Source organism: Salminus brasiliensis, chromosome 4 (assembly GCF_030463535.1).
Source record: "Salminus brasiliensis chromosome 4, fSalBra1.hap2, whole genome shotgun sequence".
NCBI lineage: Eukaryota > Metazoa > Chordata > Actinopteri > Characiformes > Bryconidae > Salminus > Salminus brasiliensis.
Window position 1 is genome coordinate 21,241,810 of NC_132881.1, and position 24,589 is coordinate 21,266,398.

At 38.3% G+C, this 24,589-nt stretch overlaps 3 protein-coding genes across 4 annotated transcripts; 1 reads left to right on the forward strand and 2 right to left on the reverse strand.

Moving 5' to 3' along the window:
• The first annotated feature begins 293 nt into the window (after positions 1–293).
• LOC140554510 (glutathione S-transferase 3-like) lies at positions 294–8,924 on the forward strand. Its single transcript, XM_072677603.1, has 6 exons — positions 294–460; positions 552–603; positions 4,399–4,531; positions 4,613–4,751; positions 4,848–4,973; positions 8,250–8,924. Exons 1-6 carry the CDS (start codon positions 374–376, stop codon positions 8,379–8,381), a joined length of 669 nt encoding a protein of 222 aa, XP_072533704.1. The 5' UTR covers positions 294–373; the 3' UTR covers positions 8,382–8,924.
• A 129-nt stretch (positions 8,925–9,053) lies between these two features.
• On the reverse strand, positions 9,054–10,565 carry tmem14a (transmembrane protein 14A). Of its 2 annotated transcripts, none has more exons than XM_072677604.1 (5): positions 10,465–10,565; positions 10,204–10,285; positions 9,909–10,010; positions 9,708–9,795; positions 9,054–9,276 (listed from the first exon to the last, which is right to left on the reverse strand). In XM_072677604.1, exons 2-5 carry the CDS (start codon positions 10,277–10,279, stop codon positions 9,243–9,245), a joined length of 300 nt encoding a protein of 99 aa, XP_072533705.1. In that variant the 5' UTR covers positions 10,280–10,285; positions 10,465–10,565; the 3' UTR covers positions 9,054–9,242. The 2 variants fall into 2 exon arrangements, with proteins under 2 accessions (XP_072533705.1, XP_072533707.1); XM_072677606.1 differs by having other exon boundaries at positions 10,395–10,565.
• Positions 10,566–13,081: 2,516 nt separating this feature from the next.
• agpat5 (1-acylglycerol-3-phosphate O-acyltransferase 5 (lysophosphatidic acid acyltransferase, epsilon)) lies at positions 13,082–24,557 on the reverse strand. The gene is made up of 8 exons (XM_072677607.1): positions 23,688–24,557; positions 21,478–21,547; positions 20,395–20,510; positions 20,182–20,271; positions 19,555–19,645; positions 18,009–18,170; positions 16,877–17,000; positions 13,082–16,692 (listed from the first exon to the last, which is right to left on the reverse strand). The coding sequence occupies exons 1-8, from the start codon at positions 23,904–23,906 to the stop codon at positions 16,467–16,469; spliced, it is 1,098 nt and encodes a 365-aa protein (XP_072533708.1). The 5' UTR covers positions 23,907–24,557; the 3' UTR covers positions 13,082–16,466.
• Positions 24,558–24,589: the final 32 nt, after the last annotated feature.

Genomic DNA, 24,589 nt, shown 5'->3' on the forward strand with positions numbered 1-24,589 from the left:
ATTTACTGAGGACAGTGGGCGTTATTTTTATCTAGAGAACTAGCAAAATTCCAGCGAATTAAACAGTACAAGGTTATCATGTGCAACTCAATGTATTCAGTATTCAAACATCTACAGATGATGACCCCAACCTGACCCCTCTATAAATCATCGCTCTTATCATTTTTAGCAGTTTTATCAATCTGAACAGTTTACCTGAATGCTATTGGCTACAGTGTCATACATATTTAATAGATGCCGCTTTTCATTGGTTGAACGCAGCTCTGATGTTTATATAAGTTCTGGCACTTGCGAACGTCTTTGCGCTCGGTTGAAGGTGCAGACGAAGCAGTCGTCAACTTTCTCCTCAGTTTGAGCCGTTATTTCTGAAACCATGTCTGGAAAAGTGGTGCTGTATTACTTCGATGGACGAGGGAAAATGGAGTCCATACGGTGGCTCCTGGCTGTTGCTGGAGTTGAGGTCTGCAAAAGGCTAGTCTGTGTTTGTCAGAGCTGCTGCATGGGTCTGATATTGTAATGTTTTCAGTAACTTTGGTTTATTGCATTCACAGTTCGAAGAGGTGATTTTTTCAACCAAAGAGGAATTCCAAAAACTGGTGAAGAGTAAGTATTACTCTCATACTTTTGAAACCGCTACTAAATATTCTGTAGACATTCATTAAAGAAAAAAAAATCAACGTTGTGCTCCTACAGGCTTTAGCTCCACCCTAACAGAAAGATGCATTTCACATGAATGTGTTTTATTACACTTTCATTTTCACACCCATGTCTGCATCTGGACATCTTTTGTGTTTTCCTCATTTCATGACTCATGCATTATATTTTTGTGTGTAGAATTGTTCTATAATCCTAATCGATTAAGCCCTGAATACCTGTATGAGTGCATTTAGGAACACATGGAAAAAACATGCAAAATGTACAGATTGCATTGACATTCATGCTCAACATCAGTGATTTCTTAAAGCTTTTTATTTTTCTGGGGTAGGAGGAGTGTGCAACAAAAAAGCAAGAAGCACAAGTATATTTCTTTCTGAAACTAACACAGGAACAAAATGATACCTATCTTAAATTTGGTTACATATTCCTCAGCAAGTTGTACTTTGACTCCTGAACTGATACTCCTGATACAGACCTGACTTTTACGCACAGTAAACCTATTTAAAGTCAAGACTTTTGGAAAGCCTTTCCGAAACCTTTTTCCATTTCACAACCACATTTGATGTGTGTTCAGGTTCATTGTCCTTGACCACATGTAAACCTCATTTGACTGTAGACAGTGGCACAGTGTTCAGTGTCTTCAGGTTCATTACAAGTCTTCAAATGTATTTGTATAGAGCTTTTCTTTTTTACAACTGATATAGTTGCAATGCAGCTTTACAGAACTCCAGTTATAAAACAAAACATCAACAAAAACATAAAGACATAAAACCACCCTCATCACATACGTCTGTTATGCTCAGGTGTACTGATTTAGTCATAGTAGAGCTGGTAAGAATAGTGAAAGTATGATGATGAGTAATAGCTGGAATCATGTCCATAGTTATAATATATCAGTTAATTAATAAGTCATATAAATAATAATAGCTAGCGATATGCTTGGCAATATGACTTCAGATCAATAGTATTGGCATGCAAGCGGTGGGACGACAGCACCAGCAGTTTACCACAATTTCCCTGTGTCCGTAAAAATCCCTGGATCTTTTTTCTAATGGGAAACTTTAATAACCAAAAGCTAAACTCAACAAGTAAGTGCCTAGACTTGAAGATTGAAACTGTATCTGAGTCCGGAACCTTATTCGGAAAGTTTTTCCAGAGTTTGGCAGGGCTCTTCCCCCTGCTGAAGCTTTCTGATTCTCGGAACAGGTAAGAAGCCAGCACCCTGTGATTTGAGTAATTGTGATGGTTCATATCAGGAAATGAGATCTTGCAGGTTTTTGGGAGGGAATCCATGTAGAGCCTTATATTTCAGTAGAATCATTTATATTCAGTACAGAATTTAACTGGAAACCGGTGATTAAATGTTCTAGTTTTAGTAAGGACCCTGGCTGCAGCATTTTGAACTTTTTAAAGTTAAAAGTTTACCGAGGTTCCTGCTGGAACAACCTGGCAATAGTACGATGCAATATTCTAGCTCTGGAGTAATAAAGGCATGTACAAGTTTTCTCCATCATGCAGAGTTAAGGCGTTTCTAAGCTATATTAGCCATGTGTTGATCAAATGATGAGTCAACAATGGCACCAAGATGTATTTAACATCTTGAGAATCTCTGTTTTGAAGAGAATCTCTGTTTTGTCACTGTTTAATAAAATCCTGCATATCACATCTTTTTTCACAGCTTTTCTAAGATCTGGGATATAAATGGTAGACATAGGTCTGTAGTTAGACAGAACAGTAGGTCAAGATTTGGTCTCTTGATCAGAGGTTTAATAACTGCTAGTTTAAAAAGTGTATTTGCCCCAGGCTAAGTGACAAGTTACGTAGAGGTTATAACTGGTATAACTGGTAGTACTTCTTGAAGTAGATTTGAGGTAATTGCATCTCGAGCAAGAATTTTTAAGGAAGAGATCATTTTCTCCTGCTCTAGCTGTGGAAGAGGATAAGCTTTCAGCCTTTCTTCTGTAACTAAGTTTTGTTCTATATCAGCCACACCAGGTGACCTACAGGTTTAACATAATACTACATGTTGAGTGTTTTGTGTAAAATGTTTTATTGTCCATAAAATCCATAAAATCATTGCTGGTGTAGATAGCTGGAATCTGAGGTTTACAAATCACACTAAAGAGTACGCTAGAATAGTTTAGTTTTTGTTGATGTCAAATATGCTTAGTGTGCTTCTATATGTAAAGGTGTTAGTAGAATACTTTCAGCTTGGTCAACCACCCTTTCAGCTCTACATTCTGTACCAAGGGCCTAGCCTTTTCTGTATCACCTTTTTATATTTGAGCAGTGCTACATTATCCAAAGCTAATCAAAAGGAATTTCTTTAGCAGTCTAGCAGGTTAATCTGTCTAGCCATTAGGTTTGATCGATAGTAAACTGAGGTCGATAGATCTGGGAGGTTTTTGTAAATTGTAGGTCTGTAAATGCTTTAGCAAGGGGATGTATGTGCATTTTGACTAAGGTGTAACTCATATAAAATTAGGTAATGGTCTTAGATTGCTGTGGTCTCAGGTCAGGCTGTGTACATAAATAAAGCTGCAGGGGTTGCTTATTTAATGCTAAATATTCATCTGGTCTAATCCAAGTTTTGGTGAGATGTAAAACATTGAATTTAATTTACAATGACTGCTTTCTAATTGACTGACCTTATATTGAGTAGAGTAATCTTTAGGTCCGAGGTGATTCTGTAACAATTTGAACATGGTGACTGAATTTTTGGCTTTTTGAATTTTCTTTTAATGGTTAGATTTAATTTGAAGCACAGACACGGTCTCAATACACCTGAGCCTAAGTGGTGACTGAAAGCAGCTTGCCTGTCTGTGGCCTGGTCTCTGCTCTGGATTATTAGCAGCAGTTTACACTACTCTGCTCTGACAATGAAAGACAATGGACTATGTTGCATGAAAGTAAAGCAGTATCCTCCCTACCTAAAAGACTAGGCTTGCCTTTGAACGTTGCCCATAGTCTATTAAGTTTATAGCTGTAAGTCTGCTATAAGTCTTAGCGCAGCAGTGCATTGGGATGGGACCAGAGCAAATTGTAATCTGACATAATCTGGGCAAGTTTAATAACCTCTTAAACATTACTTAGTAACAGTAGACAGCCCTTACTATCATCATATATCTCTAATTGGCTAACAACTTATGGTTGCCACTAATGTCCAGTGCTCTGCCCCCCTGGTAAACAGCTAACGGTTACTGCTGAAGCCCCTGAAGGAGTAGCTAATGTCATGGATCAAATGATTGAGTCTCTTATAACCAGAGCTCTTTTAAGGTTGACCGTGTGGCTACACCTAACTTGTACTTCCATGTAATTGTACAGTTGTTTCCAATGATTTTGGAATGTGCAGGTGTTTAGAAATGGCTCCAAGAGATATCCCTAAATCTTTCCTTCTCAGATCTACACTGTGCTCTTCAGACCTTCCATTGTACTGCATTTTAGCTAATCCGGTGTGTACCGTCAAACAAATTATTTTTATGTTGGCCCAGTTGTATGCTCATTCTGCCCCAGAAAAAACTAAATTATTGAAAGCATAATATTGCAATAATACAAATCAATCCCACCTCATCCATCTAAATATTATTTTGATCAGTTGAAAGAGGTGTTGGATTTAGGATGGAGATAAAACCTGCAGGACCAGGCTAGTAACCACTGACATTGGCATGTAATGGAGAAACTCACATGATCAGTGTTGCCATTTAAAGGAGTTCTTAAGAGTATTTCATATCTAAACTCCAGGTGGAGATCTGTTATTTCAACAGGTTCCACTAGTTGAAATGGATGGAATGAAGCTTGTTCAGTCAAAGGCCATCATGAATTACATAGCTGGGAAATACAACCTCTATGGAAAGGATCTTAAGGAGCGATTTATGTAAGTATGAACATTAGAAGGTCTGCTGGAAACCATACAGACCAATTTAATGTACTGTAATTTTCCTTCCATTTCTTTTAGGATTGACATGTATGCTGAGGGTGCTAGGGACATGATGGACATGATCATGGCACTGCCCTTTTCAGGAGAAAAAAGGCAGAATCAACTAGACAGTTTGGAATGCAAAGCCAAAGTCTGCAGTCTTCCAGCGTATGAAAAGGTATGTGAACTGTGCTGGACCTCCAGGTCCAGAACTGAAGAGTCATTCTAAAATGTATCTTCTTTATAAAACCTGTATTCTGATTGGCTCTTTCAGGCTCTCTCGAACTCTCAGTACCTGGTGGGTAAACAGCTGAGCTGTGCAGATGTCAGTTTTTTTGAAGCTTCTCTGATGCTTGAAGAGCTGTTTCCCACAATACTGTCAGCCTTCCCCAACATCCAGGTGAGCTGCATGTAGAATCTGTGGCATATGTAGGGCACACCTCTTGGTACAGCAGTTTCAGCACTGCTCACAGTGACATCTGAGACTTATCTATGAATGGGTTAAAATGCCAGTTATAAAAGAGGCAGAACTCTCCCAGAGGGTTGCTGAAAGTTTCGATTTGTGTGGTTACCAGGGATAGAAAAAAGTACAGAGAAACTGTAAATAAGTGAATTCACGGGGTGCCGAGGAGGCTGCAGAACACCCAGATTCTTAAGAATAGAAGGTAAACTTTCATGTTTTATATTCATTGCACAAAATGACTGGTTTATAGCTCTTGAAACAAATTCTAGCAAATCAAATACTCAGTACTTTGCTCCTTTACCACAAATTACTGAATCAATGCAGTGTGCCATGCAGCTTGTGGCACTGCGGAGATGTTATTAAAGCCCAGGTTTTCTTAAATCGTGGCCTTCAGCTCGTCTGAATTGCTGGGTCAGGTGTTTCATCTTCTTCCAGACGATACCCCATATTATTTAAGGGGGTTCAGGTACAGAGAGTTTGTGCCAAGCCCTGCTGAAAAAGCTAATTGGCATCTCCTTAAAGCTTGTCAACAGATGGAAGTTGAAGTGCTATAAAATCAGACTTCAGGCCTAATAAAACACAATAGACCCATACCAGCAGATAACAGGACACCCCAAACCATTACAAGCTGCAGAAACCTTACACTGGACTTCAGATGTCATGGATTCTTCTTCCAGACTCTCCCAAATTTGGATCACTAAGCAACAGTCCAGTTCTTTTTCTCCTTAGACCAGACAAGTCAAGTCAAGTCAAGTGGGTTTTATTGTCATTTCAACTACATACAGAGTACACAGTGAAACGAAACAACGTTCCTCCAGGACCATGGTGCAACATACAGTGCATACAAAACACAAGTGCAACACAAACAAGTGCGGACAGACAACACAACTCAGTACAGACAGAGAATAATAAATAATTGCCGGTAGTGTGCAAATTATGCATTGTGTAATAAATATTGAGTCCAGTGAGGTAGTAAAGTTATTAGTGCAAATGCTTGTGCAAAAAATGCTTCCCATTTTATCTGGGGTAAATGGTTGGAGAGAGAGAGAAAGAGAGTGTGCATGTAACAGAAAAGACATCAGTTCAGAAGTTGAGTTGAGTTGAGAAGTCTGATGGCTTGGGGGAAGAAGCTATTGCAGAGTCTGGTAGTGTTGGACCGGATGCTGCGGTACCTTCTTCCTGATGGAGGAGGGAGAACAGTCTGTGTGAAGGGTGGGTTGCTTTGCGGATGCAGCGGGCAGTGTAAATGTCCATGACGAAGGGGAGAGAGACTCCGATGATCCTCTCAGCTGTCCTCACAATGCATTGGAGGGTCTTGCGGTCAGAGGCTGTGCAGGTCCCAAACCAGGCAGTGATGCAGCTCCTTAGGATGCTTTCTATGGTCCCTCTATAGAAGAGGGTGAGGATGGGTGGAGGGAGACGGGCCTCTCTCAGACATGGTTTCTTGTTCAGATTGAAGCTTGATATTAGGGATGCAAAAACTTTCCATTAATAAGCTTTGATACAGCACTCTGCCAACAGCCAGCCTTTTCAGCAGTGTCTTTCTGTGATGCAGAAAGACCCTCCCTGCAAAGGGTGCAGATGATCGTCTTCTGGGTGACTGTCAAGTCAGCCGACTTCCCCATGATTGTGGTTGCGTGTGCTGAACTACATCGAGAGATACACATTACAGTTGCTGCTTAAATGGACATTTACTATAACTCCAAATTATTATATTAATAATGATATATATTATGAATTATAATTTGAGAAACTGTAATTCTGATCAAATTAAACAATATTGCATGTTTTTTAGATGCACTAGTATATGTTATTGGGCAAAGAAGGCACTGCAAGTAGTAGTGCTGGTGGTTTATTATAAAACCACAATAAATTGAAAAATTGAAAAAAAAGTTTTAAAACCTTCTTCTGACAGTGTTACCAAGCAAATATATTGCCCTCAGTATATAGGTTAGCATGACTATAGGACACCCTGTAACAACCGACATGTTCTCAATTATTATATTATTATAATACAGGGGATCTGTAGCCTGCTTCAAAACAGGATCAGTTACTCAAGGTTTCATTGTGTCTGGCGTCAGACGTGCTTATGTTCTATTAAGTCTATTATGTAACACAGTTAGTGAACTGCAAAAGATAAACATTATTTAACATATAATATAAGCATTGAAATGTCTGTGTGCTTGTTTTATAATTTTATTTAATATTCTGTTTACATATTATTAAAACCTGAAACAGCTGTGTATTATGAACGCTGCATTTTCATCACGGCGAGCTTATTAAGTTCATTCTCCCACATTACTGTGATACTGCAATTTCCTTTGGGATCAATAAAGTGCTATCTTATGTTATATTGCCGCTTAAATATAAGGTAGCAGAAGTGTGTGGCCTACTGTTTTTAGAAATTCTAGCTAATATTCAAAACCTTCGGCCAGAAGCAGGGTGTGCATGAGAGGTTTTATGCGTTTGTTATATTGTGTCTGTAAACTGCCATCCCTCATTTTATGGTATGACAGGTTGTATTGTGTCCCATACGATTTTGCAAGACGTCACGCTGCACATCAGCACACTAGCCTGTATCTATTATGTGGCTGGATGTATTAAGAATAAAAGACTACATTTTCAATTGCACAGCTCCTTAACTGATTGAGAAGAGAGACATCTCGTGGTCCTTTAGATTTGTTAAGAGCACTTTGAATGTCTAGATGAAAATGTAAGTAATAAAGTTTGTGTGTGTGTTCTTCACACTTTCTGACTAGGAAGTAATTTATTGTTAATAATAAGCAAGAGAGATTAGATTTAAATATGAAAAGAGAGTGAGATTGTTTGACCATAGTTGGAAGGGAGTTCCACAGTCAAGGAGCGAGTCTGGAGAAAGCCTGATCACCAGAGTTTGGATGATGGCACATTTAGAAGAACTAGAAGATCTGAGAGAGCGAGAAGATGTGTAGGGAATAAGGAAGTGCCTTATTTATTTATTTTTTTTAGCCAGTGAAGATTCAGGAGATCAGGTGTAATGTAATCATGTGTGCGGGTGCAAGTTAGTAGCGTTTTGTAAGAAAATTTTACATCATTCAAAAATGTCAAAATACCGCCTGAAATGAAAACTTAAAGATAATAAGAGTACAGTTACAAGTACCTATTCAACTCTTGACCTTTGTCAAACAAAACCTTTGCAGTATCACCATTTTTTAATGTGTCTGCTTTTTTCAGGCATTCCAAAAGAGAATGAAAGCCATACCAGCAATCAACAAGTTCTTGCAGCCTGGCAGCAAGAGAAGACCTCCACCTGATGAAGTCTATGTAAAAACTGTGATGGAAATATTGAGTCATTTGTTCAAGTAGGAAACTGAGGTTCACGGTCGCAAGTCAATAAAGCGAATGTCAGTTTGCTTTACATGAGAGGGGGAATAAAAATAATACTCTCATAATACATTAACATTTAACATGGCCTTAGTAGCACTTTTAGTATAGGCAAGTAGCTAAGTTGCTAATATGTTGAATAGCAGTTAACCCACAGTTGAAATCATAATAATGATTACATCATCAGTCATCAGAAGAACTGGTTTTAAGGACCACCATTAATGCTTTAGACATTATTGCATTGGTACAGACAACTTAATTATTGACTTGACTATTAACTGCTGGAAGAGTTATGAAATGGCATCTGCAAACCCTCTCATAATGAACATGCTAGATAAAGAGTTTTCACAATAGGCCTCTGTATTCACTACATTATACAATGCTCTCAAATAATCTAGATAGGAAGGGCAGTCAGCAGGGAGTGCAATAAAAAGGGCCTATTACTGCAATTTTATGCTTCTAAAAGTTTCGACATTGCCTCTGCATGTGTGCTTGTTTAGTAATAAATGCATTTGAAAAAAAAAACGTTACTTTTATTATTTGGAAATTATGCGCACTAAATAGATGACCTAGTTGGGATTTGCTGAGCAACATTTCTTTTGTTTGTTTTATATATATTTGGCAGTAGCAGAATAAAGGAAATCCAAAGTATAAAAAGATGTAAAAATAAGCTTTATTTGGAATGTACATGGTGAGTGTTATTGTTTTAGGAAATGGCACGGTCGCATGATTGGTACATACATTAGTGTGCGATTAGTAAACAGTATTTAGAGCAATGTTTTCAAATTACAGTAACAGAACACTGCAGTCTGGTCATCAGCACAGCTCATGTTAGCAATTTTTTTAGAGGATCAGCAGTCGCACAGCCATCAGGAGGCTGAAATCAGAACACAGAGTGACCTTTGGTACACTGGCATTAGATAGAAATCTGGGGGTAAAAAGGCTGCAACAAGCCTGACCGATGACCTACACTTTGCTAGCGAAGAGTTCAAATAACTGTGAGATGTAAAGATTTTAAACTTTTAACATTTTTTTAATGAAAATAGAATTTAATCTAAGTCAGATATGTTTGTTTACTATAGAAACTGTATTACACAAGCAGAACAATGATCTCTAAACAGTTTTAGTGGTAAAAAAAAAATGCCAAGTCAAAAAATAAACATTACCTGATATTCTCTTCAATCTTAATCCTAACATGTCCTAGTGTTCTTAGTGCTAAACATCTCCCTCGCCATCTCTTCCTTTCATATTTAACCAAACAACAGAGTTCACACAACAACGACAGCAGTGTCACAGAAGTGCACTCACCTTAACACAGCCATAATACCCGCTGGCATTATTTTCCCAGATTTCTTGAATCTCATTCCCATCACAACTGCCAGAGCCCCAGAAGCAGCTTGAATAATAATACATAAATAAATAAAGAGAAACAAAAAGGAAGACGGAATTGATTACAATGAAAGTCGGGAAGCACTGATTCTAATGAAGGGGTCAGTCAGGGGGGCTCACCAAGCGAAGTCCATATATCGCGAGGTTCAGAAGAGACTCTGTAGGCTCCATAAGCAGATATGCTTCCGAAAAACAGTCCTGCTATAAGTGACACTAAGCTTCCTGCGGCGAAACAATGTGGGCAAACATTTTAAAATGACTAAATCACGAATGCATCCAAATAAAATAAACCAATACTGCGCGGTGGATCCTCTCAGTACATTCATAGCGGGTCGGCTGAAGCCAACATTAAAAAGGTAGCTAGCTGAACAGCTAGGGAACGATGTTTGACTAGTTATCTAGTTAAATGACTTACCTCTTCTCTTATACCCCATAAAACCTCCAAACATAATAGCCGCTGCATAGCCAAAGCCCAGCCAGTCGACTGCCATATTGTCCTATAAACCGAAAGACAAGTCAGACATTAAAATGGATTTTTCTGGACAGTAGGTGTCTTAAGTACACAGAACCCGGACACTTCAGAGGCAAGGCACTAGCCACAGCTACCTGGCTGGCTAATCACGGTTAGCGCTAGCTACAAGCGATAGCCTACGGCGGTCGTTAAGGAGCCAGCTACCTTGTACAGTAATTGTTTTCAAGTTTCCGCTGCAAAAAATGGTCAAATATGGTCGTTGGTTATTTTGCACAACCAAAATGTTTCATTGTCAGTGTCACTGCTGGCACGTCAGAGGCTAAAATTACGTCATGAGGAAGTAACAGTGGATCGGCTACGGCGGGGTCCAAGCACTGGAGCTGAAGGTACTGGTTTTGTGGGCTTTGTGCAGGCCTCAGGTAACGGACCTGATGCAGCGTTCACCAGCCAGACTACTACTCTAATTTTTATAGAACCCATCTGATTCTTTCTCCTGCAGAGTAGTTTACTACTATGGTCTTATAATGACGGATCCCACTGCTTTCATAAATCGAGAAATTCCAAATAAGAAAATATCAGGACCTTAATGCAAAATGTGCAGGTTTTAATGTAAATATTCTTCTTAGAATTGTTGGTGAATAAATCCCTCACAAATACAAGTGCTTCAAATTATTCTTTAAGTCATAGAATAACTACTTTTGGTTCCATAAAGAACCATTTAAAGCACTTTTATAGTGTAATAATAATTGTAAAAGATTTATTACTTAGGAAATGAAAAAAATCAAGACGTATTTGAAGAAACATTTCAATTTTAGTTTTTCCCCCCTTTAGTTACGAAAAGACTTGAAGAATTGAGCATATTCACCATATCGATCAACGTCATTCTAACATATATCATTCTGGTTTTGTTGCCTCAGGTAATGGACATAATGCTGCATTCACCAGCCTTGTTGTTGCCTTTCTACAGACCTACTACTCTAATATTATAGAACCCATCTGATTATTCTCTTCAGAAGTCCTTTCTTAGCTGAACAGGGTGTGTTAGAGAGGCGGGTTGAAGGTAAAACCTGCAGGAGGTAAGGTAAACTCCTAGAGAACCTCTCCCTGCCTCCCTACTACTCCCTGATCCCCTGTCTTGGAGCCCAAACTGAGGTCTGCACTTTCACTTGGTTTGAATACAGCTAAACATGTCAAAAGAAGTGGAAGTGGCCTCAAAGAAATGGTGCCACTAACTGTGAAGGTAAAGGTTATCGGCCACAATGGTATTTTAAACAATGACTCAGCATCCATTTATCCTGGCATTGTGTAGTTACAAAGTACAGTGTAACAAGTGTATTCACTACATATTTTGGGTTTGAATGGGTTCAAAGTACAAGAACAGCACTGTACATAGATTTGCTTAGTTTTTTTTTTTTTTACAAAATGAACAATAGACCTTATTTGCCAATGTCTTCTTAAGAATTTCTTTTCTTGTTCTAAAATAGTCCATCAGATTCATGAGGTGTTTTATAAACCGTAGAATGCTATGGTCTTATGATGGATCCCACTGCCTTCGTAAATCAAGAAATCCCAAATAAGAATGTTAAAAATAGCAGGACCATCATACAAAATTGTCAGGTTTTAATGCAAAACTTGTTTTTAAGAGTGGTTGGTGAATAAATCCCATTCTTCCCATACTCTTAAAAATAAAAGTGCTTCAAATGGCTCTTCATAGTCTCTCTTCAAGTCATACAAGAACCAATTTGGTTCCATAAAGAACCATTTGAAGCACTTTTATTATAATATAATTATTACAGAAGATATATTACTTAGGAAATAAAACTAAATAAAACTCTGAAAGAAATAGAAACATATTAGAAGAAACATTTACTTAGTGTTGTAAATAATTTGTAGTCCCCCCCCCCCCCTTTAGTTAAAAAAAGCAATTGATCATATTCACCATTTCATAACACCATCATTCAAACAAGAAAGGTCGTAACTAAAATGTACGTCCAAGTCATGATGAATTGTTCACAGCTAAATCAATATGACTGATAAAACAGTGTGTGAGCTGGTGTCTCAAATGCAGATGTGGCTCACCCTCTAGTGTGAGTGTGTAAAAAGCAAGGATACCTTATTCCAAACAGAGTAAAGTGACCTTAGGGTAGATGCTAATGAACAATTATCACTCACTTTAGACCTCCTCAGTGTGATCTACAGCACAGATTACCTTAACAAAGCTGAAACTAAAGAACTATTGGGCTGTCACTGGAAAAACCTTTTGCATAACAATCTGGGCTGAATTTGAATAGTTTAATTAATTCTCTTTCCTAGCTGCTTTGATTTTACCTGATCCAGTAGCTGCATGGATCCACGTGCTAGTTGGTCCTGCCTGTATATTTGGTGAGGGCAGGGGCTAAAGATAATAATAAAGAAGAATAATTTTTACTCAATTATTTGGCCAGGCCCAAGCATCCCTTCAGAATGCTTACTCCAGGTGTATTAAGAAGCGGATAGGACACAGCGGCCCTTCTTAACAGGAACATACTGTAGGTCAGCTGATTTTCTTGAAGAATACCCTCTAATCACATAACCATATAAGCATTCACATGGTTTGAGCAGCCAAAGTTCTACATAGAATCACAGCCTTGACAGAAGAACTCCTTTTCTAAGGGTGTCGTTAAAAGCAGTGGTTCACAGTTCTGGGCCTGGAGTACCACTGCTCTGCATGTTGTAGTAATTTTCTCTACAAACCCAGCTGAAAGAGAAACAATTTGCCAGTTCAGTTTTAGGCAGGTTTTTCTTAGAAGAAAGTAGCAAAGTAGTCTCTGGCATTAGAAAGTTCATTTATTGCATGGTTTTATTGGTAAAAGCAGAAAAAAGAACATACACTTATATGGCCTTCGGCTGACTCTGGTAGTCTGATATGTGTCGAGTTGTTTTACATTAATATGGCTATTTCAGTAACACTGCTGCAACAAGTATCTAAAAGTCAGGCATAAATGCAGCACCAAAATCAGTGACAGTCTCCAACATGTATTGTGTCTCAGACCACAGATCACAGCGAGAAAGACAAAACAGGACAGATGTAAAGGCCTCCGTCTTCATTTCGAACAGACAGTTAATACAAGTTAAAAAGGTGATCAGTGCAATTCAGGAAATAGCATGTGCTCAAAGAAATTAGCTGTGTATTATCCACTTTTAAAGAAGATGAAAAGTTGAGTAATTAATGTATTCTGTGCTGTAAGTTATCGTCAGCTCACAGATACAGGCTTTATGTTTCCATACTGCTGACATAGGTATCAGAACACAAAACACAAATGATTATTCAGAATACTACAGTAAAAAAAAAGCTCCACAAAAAAACAGAAGACTTTCATAATCATAATCACTCTATTACATCTGTCTTACCTAGTCTCAAATTAATAGTTCAACTTTAAATGACCAAAACTTCTGTAAAAAAATAAACAAAAAAAACCCCACACTACTTGAATAAAGCACTAATCACTTAAATGATTAAATGAACACTACGGAAGCCCTTTCTCATTAGATAGAGGGATGTTTTATCCCGTTTCTGGCAGAAGACATTTTGCTATATGTCAATATAATGAGTTATCCTGAAATCATTTAAATTGGAAAAAACAAAACATTATTAATGGTATCATTGGACACAAATCTTAAAAAAACAAAAACAAATAAACACTAAACACACCACACAAACATTGACACACCGCTGCCAGAAACAGAGAAGGACATAACATAGCTGATTAGTTTCTCCTCTACCTGGTGGGAATAGACCTCGACTGAAGACACCTTTAAAGCGTCGTCTTTGCTTTACCAGTCACTAGTGGCCCTATAGACACCCTCCAACAAACAGGTTCTTAGGATGCACTGATAAACCATTTTGAAGGCAGTGTGAGATATGCACTGGTGATAATTAAAATGTGTATCGTTAAATGATTAATTAAAACAAAACGATTAAATACCATATATTGGTTGTATATGTTTGTGCTGGATCAGCCAGTCATATCAGTGCACCCATAAACATTATTCCTATTAACAAACACATTCAAGAGTATGCGTTTAAGATTTCAGAGCAGGGCTAAGACCTGGATGTTACAGGGAACAGCGGAACACATCCACAGCGAAACAGATGCTGCCAACAATGGTAAAGAGTGCAAATTGTTTTGAACTGCCAGGTCAAGAGAGTATGAGGAAAAGACAAACATTTAGGAGCCACAAAATGTATGCATGACATTTTAAAACCTGAGCCCTTTTTAGAGACTTGCAGAGCTGCTACAATAGAGATTACATTTTAAAAATGTTTATTTGACTTAGCAGTTTAACATTGTGCCACATGGGTGGAAAAAAACCTGTTAACTTTGCACTCATTCCACACACATTCTATGACCTGTGGACATACATGAGGTTCGTATTTTCCATTTTAGTCATACAGAAGTATATGCTGGTTATACTTTGCAGCATTTGTGTAATCATTTATCTCACTCAAATCACTTAGGTTCAACAAAGTAAACAGAAATCTGAAACAGTTATGACAGGAAAGCAACAACAACTGAACATTCAGAAGCACGCACAGTCCAAATGTAGTCTTGCATAAGATTAAACTTAATAGAAAGTTTTCAGGTAGAATCGTTTTCAAAGCAAATAAGCAGAAATTTAGAAAAATTCTAGTAAAAGCATTCCTTATTTCAGTGCAACGAAAGGAACAAATAGTCATCTGTCTAAGATGGTAGAAATATAGAAGAGAAAAATATTTACTGGGTAATCTTCATAAAATAAATGACAATGTATGGAAGTCATTACACAGTGAAATTCAAAGTTAGACAGGAAGCTTTAGTTTCAAAGGCTTTAGATCGATGTAAATCAATGCACAGTGCCACTGCTAGTCTAGAGTGGGTGTATTTTTGGAATTTCCCATACTTGAGGACCATAAAGTGTCTGCATTCGGCATGATGAAAAGCTCAAAATCGAATTCCCATCAGAATGAACTTTGCATTTTGTACAGGACAAGTATACATATCATTTTTAAAAGATTGAGTAAGTGTTTTCTAAAAGAAATTGCTTGGATTTGGGCATGGGGCATGGGAGTATAGGATAGTGTGTTCCAATGAACAATACTGTTAGAAAAGTCCCAGCACAGGCCAGTAGAGGGAGTCCATGTGCAGTTATTAGGGGCTAGTCTGCCTCTTTATGGTACAGAAAAATACGGAGTAAAGTAAAGCCACATCCGAATGACCATCTATAGTCTTCATTTTCACACTTAAGAAAAAATTATCATTATTCCACAGACGCTAAATATGAAGAAATGTGACAAATGTCGTTTTAAAAAACAAGACATTTGTCAAATAATATAAACGTGAATGAATCTGAATAACACTGAAGTGGTGCATATAACTATCTGATTTGTGAAAAACAAATTAATACCTACAGAGGTCACTGGGTTAGCTTTGATTTTTAAAGGCAGAATACACTGTAATGCCCCATTACACTTTATGTAATAAACATGGATGCAGTATTTACTTTGATATAGTAAATATTATAACAATACATTGCTCAAGTCATAATTTATAAACTTGCAAGTTTGGCAATATTACGCAATACATTAATCAATTGTGCAAATGAGAAGAATAGCAGGCCCATATTAGACCTTTTTAATCTGAGTAAAGCAATAATAAACACAACTGGTGTGTAAGAATGAACAATGTCATCATGCAAAACCAACAAAAATCACAACCAAGGCCCACAAAGATACAAAAATCATGAAGAAGGAAACACACCATTTGAACCAAAGTCTCCAAATAACCTAGATGCTGCTCTACTGGAAGGCTGAACACAAAAATCCAAAACAAAATGGCCACATAAAAATTCATTAAATCCAACCTCATCTTTTTTTTTATCCTCTCCTTTTCTCATAAAAAAGATTTTGATTTCCAGATGAGCTTAGGAAAGTGAAGCCCCATGTACTGCATGTCAAATTAGGAGTGCAAGACCCAATAAAGATAATTAGAAGAAACACAAAGGGATGAAGAGAGATGTGCTTTTTTCCCCTCCATTGAACACCTTAAAAGGTACAGACCTATTATGCAATTTTTTGGCGGCAAAATCCCAAGACGCAAGAAAACAACTGGCGGAAGCATCTAAGCAGTAAACTAAAAGGTCTCTCCACACTGATGTGACTTGGCAGGAGGTCAGCGGTTTGCTTCATCTTACGGACTTATATGGACCCACAACCATCCCAAAAGAGTCCCACAGACCCAGGTTCTGACATACAGTTTTCTACCTGGTTCGGTTAACAGCATTGGCAAAGTGAGGCCACTCAGCAGCAGAAGTGAAGGCAGCGTCTTTGTGAGGCTGAGCAGTGACGTTCGACCCTCTCCTGGGAACCTGCACTGTTTTTCAGGTTCATCAGACTCATAGAAAGTGGTCAGCAGCCTACAGGGGTGGGGAGGTGGGGTGGAGGTTAGGTACTTTCTGAGATCATGTCTACTTAAATCACTGTGCAATAAATTCTAATCAAACACTACACTACACTGTCCATACAGATGCTCTGAAATTAGAAAATGATCTCAAATAAACATTAACAGGCAAGGCTGCTATCAGAATTGGGAATACTCACTTGTCCTTGATCTCAAATCTCTCATGCAGCCACCTGCGGAAAAAGACTGGCTCTGGAGGAATCTCCCTCATGTCTACACGTTCAAAGTAGATGTGTACCCTGGGGCATTCTTTGCAAAGGAACTCTTTTGAAGAGAAATACATATTGGATATTAGAGAAAAAGGCTAAAGAGAAACACACATTAGATAAACACACAGTAAAAGAAACCTTCTAAATGCATAACCCTCATATATGACATTTTCCTCTCCAAATTTGTCCAATTCAGCAAATAAACAATTATGGTGCATAAAAGTGTGCCTTTGTTTGTTCTCTGTAGAGGATTTCATGTATATAGATTGCAAGTACTATGTCTAAGAATGCCCAAATCTTTACAGGCAATTTTTTAAAAATGAGTAATACAATACAAATTTGCACAAAACAAATCATGGAACCTGACTCACGCTTATGTAATGTCTAACGCACTTCTTCAATAACGTGTGAAGAATGTAGTCATAATATCAATACAACTACTTAGATGCCATTGCTGTTTATTCCTGTGAAAAACAGGATGTTTTTCACGTGGCAAGTGGCGGCTTTCATGTTTTTGGGTGCACCAAAGCTCTGGAAAATAGCACGTCATAACACACTGTTTACAGGAAGTAACAGGAAATCCATATTTATGTATTCTAGTAACTTTGTTGGAATTAGAATTGATATACTGTAATGTATTCTTCTTGGGAAAATTAATCCACTGACTTGGACAGTTGAAAAGGGGGATTTAAGATTTCATATTTAAGCTCAGAAACACAGACACCTACATTTTCACCTTGAGGTATCTATATATTTTTATGGCAACTTAACGGTCACCCATAATGTCACATATGAGCATAATAGCAGAAATGTTGAGGCTTATTCTTATAGATTGAACAGTTTCATTTAAACTATACCATCCTTTAACTGTCAGTCCAATATTCAATATGGCCAAAAATATGAATGTCATAGGAATGTCCAAATAATTTATTGGGTCCCTGATTAAAGTACCTCAATGTTGATGTATTAGTTACAAGGCAATATTTGTGTGTTCGAAGCAGTGGACAGAAAACAATGACAGCAGACATGATTATTAATCTAAAAATTAATTGCATGATGGTACCTGGCATTGAAGGGGCGGTACGTCTTTGGCCGTTTGCTGCAAGTGTGCCCTCATATGCTACAGTGATGTCGTAAACTGCATCCAGGTGGTCCTTCATGGTCTGTATGGCTACATATGAGGCTTTCATTCTTGGTGTTAGGATGTGTTTCAGTACAGCAAAGCCTATGTAAGACACATGGTACCCCAAACAGAAGCAAAAACAGATTAGAATGATGAGGAAGCCCTGCAAAACTTTTATGAAATAACATAAAATCTTATTAGCTGTCAGCCAAGAGCAGAATCCTGTCTCACTAGCACAACACTCAAAATACAACAATGGTAACTGTATTGCGCATATTTGCGTAATGAATAACTGGGAGGACAATAAATAGAGTGTTGCCATCTGAGTGAAACCGTTTGACATGACTGATGGCACTAAACAACAGTAATAATTAGTTGGTTATGCATTCACATCTATTTCTATTTTAGAGATCCACATAAATGAGTACACCGGTTCGTTTGGAGGTGATTGTTCATTGATGCAATCACAGTTGGAAACTTCCCAAGCGCCACAGGATTTTAGTCCAAGGACATTTTTATTTGGCGATCATATCCTGTTGTGTGTTGGGCAGACACACCATGATCCACCCACGCATACATTGATAGAATCACGCTGTGGGATTCATTCTAATTAGAATCTCGAAGCTTTACACTCTTTAAACACTCATTAAATTCTAAACAAGTCCATGAAACATGAAGCAAGTGTGAAGTAAGTTATTGTTTTACGCAACTTTAAAGAAGCTATATCATGGAAAAATCAATTAACCTTAATAATTTAAAATGAAAAAGTTGTAGCATAATGTAATATGTGAATTTGTTTAAATCTATGTATTAACAAGGAACACCCATTGTTTTCTCCACCATTTGAACCCTGTAGAAGTTCTGTACACTGTGTAAATCATTCTGGATGAATGGACCAATAGAAATGCTCTAGAACTGCTTTTAGAAACTCTTACTTTAACATACATTCAAAGTTAAGACCATCTTTGCCTTCTCCTGTAGTCACCATTTTGGAGAAACATGTTTTTCATTGGATAGCAATGATGTATTCGCCTGTATTCGCCGAGTGAGGCACAATACAGTGCATCCAATAGGGGGGGGGGTTATATATATATATATATATATATATATATATATATATATATATATATATATATATATAAATAAAATTTGTAACGTTATGATGTCCTTTTTTTTAAACACAAATGACTATATATCTGAGTTTTTATTGCCATATGCTGCAACTACAACTGAATTTGTCTATTTTAATAATATTAAATAAAGCATTCTGTATTTTAGTATGTAGTTTATACAACATATAATATCAATTTAATGTTATTGGACATGTGCACCACACTGAGGCTTACATGTCTTAAAGGTCACAGTTCTTTTTAAAATTCTCAAGTTCTTTATTACTGCTGACAATGAAGGGGGATTTGGAAGAGATGCCTTAAATAGTTGCTGAATAAAGTGAAGACTGTTATTTTCAGCATGGCTCAGACATTACCTTCTTTAGCAGCAAAAGCCTGACTGTCACTGATTACTCCTTTAAATTCGGGGTTGTATCGCGTTCCCTCTGGGAAGATGACAAGATACATCTGTAGAGAAAACATAGTGGAACACAGCACAAAGTATTTACTACTTTTAGGCTGTTAGGGTATTTATGTGTCTCCAGCAGCCATGGGACATGGCAACTTTAGGTATGCATAAATTTAAAACTTCAAAGAATTAAAGACATAACTTGGAAACGTCAAATATTGCAACCATAGAAAAGACCATGTGGCTTGAAAGGGCTTTAGTGCAGCCCGCAGAGTGACAGAAGAGTCTTATGAGCCAGCTGGAAGGCTTAAGGAGTGTCATGGGAAAAAGTCATTTGGCAATAAATCCCCTTATTTCATATAGACAGGGAGATGTGCAGAGGAAGCATTTTAAATGTCTAGAAAAGGGGCTCACCCTTTCCACCCCATAAAGCAACCTTGAGGGCCAAAAGCAGACAAATCCCAACATGAATCAACTGCTGGAAGCTTTTGGAGCACTAGCTGGGTTTTCTTTAAGATAAGCAATGCATGTTAATTATATCTTTAGCCTAATGGCTGTTTTTAATGGAAAATACAGTACAATGTTGCATACTTACAGGTGTTCCTAAATTGGTTTGAGAGAGAAGTTTCCTTCTCATTGCCTTTTCTTCAAACTTGGCACTTCTCTTGACATATACACCACCATGCTTTCATTTGAATGTAAAGACAAAAATAAATTTTACAGAAAGTACAAGTCATCATGCATATAATAGCATTACAAACAATACTAAAGCAAATAAAGAAATATCCCAATTACAACTCAATAGTACCTGTGAAAAATACCAGCCATACAGAGGAAGCCATTTCAGACCATCCTTTAAGACGTATCGTACATTTCCAAGTGCATTCTGCCGAACAGCTAACATGTCAGCAATGATCCAATCCGCTGTTGTTAAAATAAAAACATATACACAAAAATAAACAACCAACAAGCACTGTTTCTATTCTTCCTTCTTTTGCAGCAAAAGGTCCATCATTCATTCATTTTCACAGGCAAACTTATAATGCATGTTCTAGGTTTGGGTGAGCCAAAATACGCTCATTGTGCACTTTAGCAGGAGCACTATTATAATACTGGTTTAGATTTTTGTGTCATGAATTTCACAAGATTTTGGAAACACTCTTTTGAGTTTACATGATTGCGTTAAGCAATACCTGCAGATTTTTTTTAGGTTAAAATCTTTTGTTCTACCACATTTTAGATATTGGATGTTCAATTGGATTCAGATACACTGACTGGGAAAACCACTAAAGAACACTGTTACATGAGCATGACAGAGTTCAATCATTGACTGGTATTAACAAAAAAAAAAAACCCTACACCATTACACCATCTCCACCAAACCCTGTCTGTTGACACAAGGCAGCCTGGGTCTGTGGTGGTGGGTCAGACTAGTGGTGCAAAATCATGACCCCATGTTTGTGCCTCAGTAGGAATTAAGATTCATCAGATCAGGCTTCAACTGCCCAGTTTTGGGCATATTGTATCAACTGCCGCTTTAGCTTTCTGTTCTTAGCTGACAGAAGTGATCTCCTCAAGATTCAACGGGTCATGCATTCTGAGATGCTTTTCTGCTCAGCACAGTTGTACAGTTGTACCTTTCTGTCAGCTCGAACTAGTCTGGCCATTCTCAGTTGGCCTCTCATCAACAAAGTATTTCCGACTGCAGCACCTCCACTCACTGGCTGTTGCTTCTTTATTGTATCATTCTGAGTGAACTCTAGAGACTGCTGCGCTAAAAATCCCTGGAGATCAGGAGTTATAGAAATCCTTAAACCAGCCAGTCTGCCATTAGAAATCATGTCACGCTCAAAATCACTAACACTGATTAACTGGCTGCATCCAGACTTACCAGTGGATTGATGGTTGGAAAGATAGACAACATTCTCCTTTTTCTTTGGTATGTCTCCATAAATGATAATCTGGGTAACAAATAAGAACACTTGGTAAGAACACGACGGATCTGACACATCACTGACTAGCTGACTGTATAAGCTGAAAGAAAAATGTACATGAAATGGGCAGAATGATAACCACATGTTCAAAACAATATTAATTATAAACAAAATAAGCTAAAAAAACAGCAATAACTGACACCAATTACATTTATTTGTATTTTACAGAAGACTAATCACTTAGATTAAATGTTTAACACAGCTTTTCTGGAGCACTCAAACACTAAACTGTTTGTAGTCCAGGGCCAATACTGATGATCTGTTTAATAATATGAGGGTTTACAGTTTTGTTGCGCAACAGCCTAAACTATTTGCTTTTTGAGTGTTTACAGTCCTCCGTTAATTAGGAAATCATTAACCATCTGATCAGAGGTTAAAATAGTTTCAGTAGAGAAGGAAATCAACACAATTGTTCACTGCATGTGTAACAAACTGCAGGACAGATTTTTTTTGGGGGGGGGGGGTCATTCTGTGAATACTGAAAATAAGCTGCTGTGAATATAAACAGGTGGAAAACTGACTGGTACCATGATGTCTAAGTTGTAATCATTTGAGGCAAGGTTTACTTGCATTAGCAATAATGGTGGTTCAAGAGTTCAAAAGAGGAACCAGTACCCATAGGTGTTATAATTACTTGTGCTAACTTTCCTAAACAGACATGAAATATGAGCAGTAAAATATGAGCACCGAAGGTGACGAGATTACAAACCAACACCCTGTGTGTGGGGTCTGGCAAAATGAGGGGAGGGCTTCCAATACAAGCCATATCCTTTACATGTTCCATGGTTTTGTACTTATTTTGATGTGTATTTGTACTTATATAAACTGTTTGACTGCTTGTTAAATCCATTTTAAGTGTGTGTGTGCATAAGCTTACAGTCCAAAGTCCAGAGATTTGGACCTGGCAAATGCCATTTATCCTTCCTAAATCACCTGAATACTGTCCATTTATTCTTATGAATTGATTCATTTTATGTTTTCTTTCCTTCTTTTAATGAATTTCCACAACCTCTGAAGTAGCTTTGACACCAAAACATTTTCTTTCACTTGTTTTAGTGCAAACCTGCAACATATGGATCCACACTACAATATATTGTGATATTAAAAACAGACAGACATCGACAAATAGAAAGCATATACCCCAATTAGACGAACCAATGGTGCGTACACGAACAGACTACAGAATTTGTTGTGGCCTTAGACCCACTCCTGCTTTGCGAACACACCCTTGCTTATCAAGTTAGTGATTTCATAGCTCTGCCTTAAACACTGACGGAGTGAATGTAGCCACATTTGTCAGGCATGCAGCATAGTGAACACTGATGTCTTTTTGAAGAGTGCAAGTGTAAAACAAATTCATTCAACTTGCTCCGCAGGTCAGCCAGGATAGTCGACATTGCAGCCAGGCAGGCACATTTTGCAACAGAGGGAGTGTACCAATTAAACTGCTTTGTGCTTAAGTAGGGAAAATGTAAATTAAGGTGTGACTGGGGCTTCTTTACAATGTGCAAGTTTAAACCAGAAGCAATGTCCTTAGCTGGTAGTCAAAGAAAGAAGTTACATATAGAATAGTCTAGAATAAGATAAATGTTGGTGGACTAAGGCTTACATACTACTGCAGAGTAATTTGATGTGAAATGGGCTTTTTAAGGACACATAACTAGTCTGACTTGTTAATAGTGGTTATGGTATGAAACGTTTATATGAATCATTACATGAAAGTTACTAATAATATTTTTTTTGGCTGTACAATGGTATTGTAATACACTTTAGGACTCAATCAATTCATGCACAGAGGTACATGCAGGGCGTTGCAGGGTCTCCCAAGCTGATTTAAGGTTTCATCAAACTGTGTAGGTTTACTAGGTGAGGCCTATCTTCTAGACATCACAACCCCTGGTTCTTATTACCACCATTGTAAAGAAATGTGTGTATCTCTAGATCATTCCCACTGTACGTGAAAGACAACGTGCCTGAGCAGTGTGCACACTGTAACTGACAAAACCTCACCTAGTGGAAAGATCAGTTTCCTGTTTTTCTGATGCACAACAGCCCTCGACTCATTTCTGGTCATAGCAGCTGACGAGATCAGCCAAGAACTACTCACCTCGACCCCAGTGTAGTTCTCGAAGAAGAACAGGACCATGCTCTGGTAGACTGTGTATAAGTGATCGTCCACTCTGTGGTACAGCCTGGCTGGTAGAAGGGTGGACAATAATCGCCACACGCTCCATGACAGAAAGTAAGCAGGGGCAGTGCCTAACATTACAGCGGCTGGAAACCAGTACCGCAACGAGTAAGTGTGCACGACCAAGGACAGCAGCATTTTGCACGGAACGAAAAGAAAGCAGCTGGGAAAAAGCTGATGCAGGGTGTTGCGAGTTCACGAGCTGCGTTTCAGACTAATGACTGACAGGCATGGGTGTGCTAGCTAACAAGCTTGTAGTGCAAGTCAGCGAGGTAGCTATGTAGAGAGGTCTACGCGAAAGGCCTGGTCTTCACACAGACGAAAAACTCAAGTTTGTTTCTGGAAGTTTCTGGTGGTGATTTCCCGGTCATAGCACACCACTTTACATTCACAGACTAGCAAGTCCCTGAAGCACCCCACGAGCGCATGAACAGCTGTTCTAACTTCACAGAAGCGAAGATGTGTGTGTGTGTGTGTGTGTGTCACCTACGCGTCATTGTCAAACAGTGCTAAAAACACAGGCTGCGGTTAAAAACGCAGCTAAATGCTAGCTAACTTTAGTGAGCGAGCGGAGCTCCCCTCGTAAACAGAGTTAACATGTGTGTCAGCTAGCCACTCTTATCTAGCAGGTAGCTCCTTAATGGCACGCTGCAAAGCTGCAGAGGTCGGCTTAAGAGTCCGAGGCTACCAAAGCAGCACAACCCGGCGCCTGAAACGTCTTACACAAATGCAGTTTAGCTCGTCGTCCGCTCTCGCTGCGCCCTAGTCACCGCCACACTCGCCTCGCAGACCCCATGTTGCAAGAAGTGACATCAGCCGCA

Bases quoted from the DNA above. Each gene is read 5' to 3' on its own strand.
- LOC140554510 (XM_072677603.1), top strand. From the start codon at position 374: ATGTCTGGAAAAGTGGTGCTGTATTACTTCGATGGACGAGGGAAAATG. The intron at 461-551 runs GTCTGCAAAAGG...TTGCATTCACAG, and splicing joins TGGCTGTTGCTGGAGTTGAG to TTCGAAGAGGTGATTTTTTC. The intron at 4,752-4,847 runs GTATGTGAACTG...TGGCTCTTTCAG, and splicing joins GTCTTCCAGCGTATGAAAAG to GCTCTCTCGAACTCTCAGTA.
- tmem14a (XM_072677604.1), bottom strand. From the start codon at position 10,279: ATGGCAGTCGACTGGCTGGGCTTTGGCTATGCAGCGGCTATTATGTTT. The intron at 10,011-10,203 runs GTAAGTCATTTA...GTTTCGCCGCAG, and splicing joins TATGGGGTATAAGAGAAGAG to GAAGCTTAGTGTCACTTATA. The intron at 9,277-9,707 runs GTGAGTGCACTT...TTCTGATTTCAG, and splicing joins GGTATTATGGCTGTGTTAAG to CCTCCTGATGGCTGTGCGAC.
- agpat5 (XM_072677607.1), bottom strand. From the start codon at position 23,906: ATGCTGCTGTCCTTGGTCGTGCACACTTACTCGTTGCGGTACTGGTTT. The intron at 17,001-18,008 runs GTACCATCATGC...TCTCTTCAAAAG, and splicing joins TACCGCCCCTTCAATGCCAG to AGTTCCTTTGCAAAGAATGC. The intron at 16,693-16,876 runs GTGAGTATTCCC...CCACCCCTGTAG, and splicing joins AGATTTGAGATCAAGGACAA to GCTGCTGACCACTTTCTATG.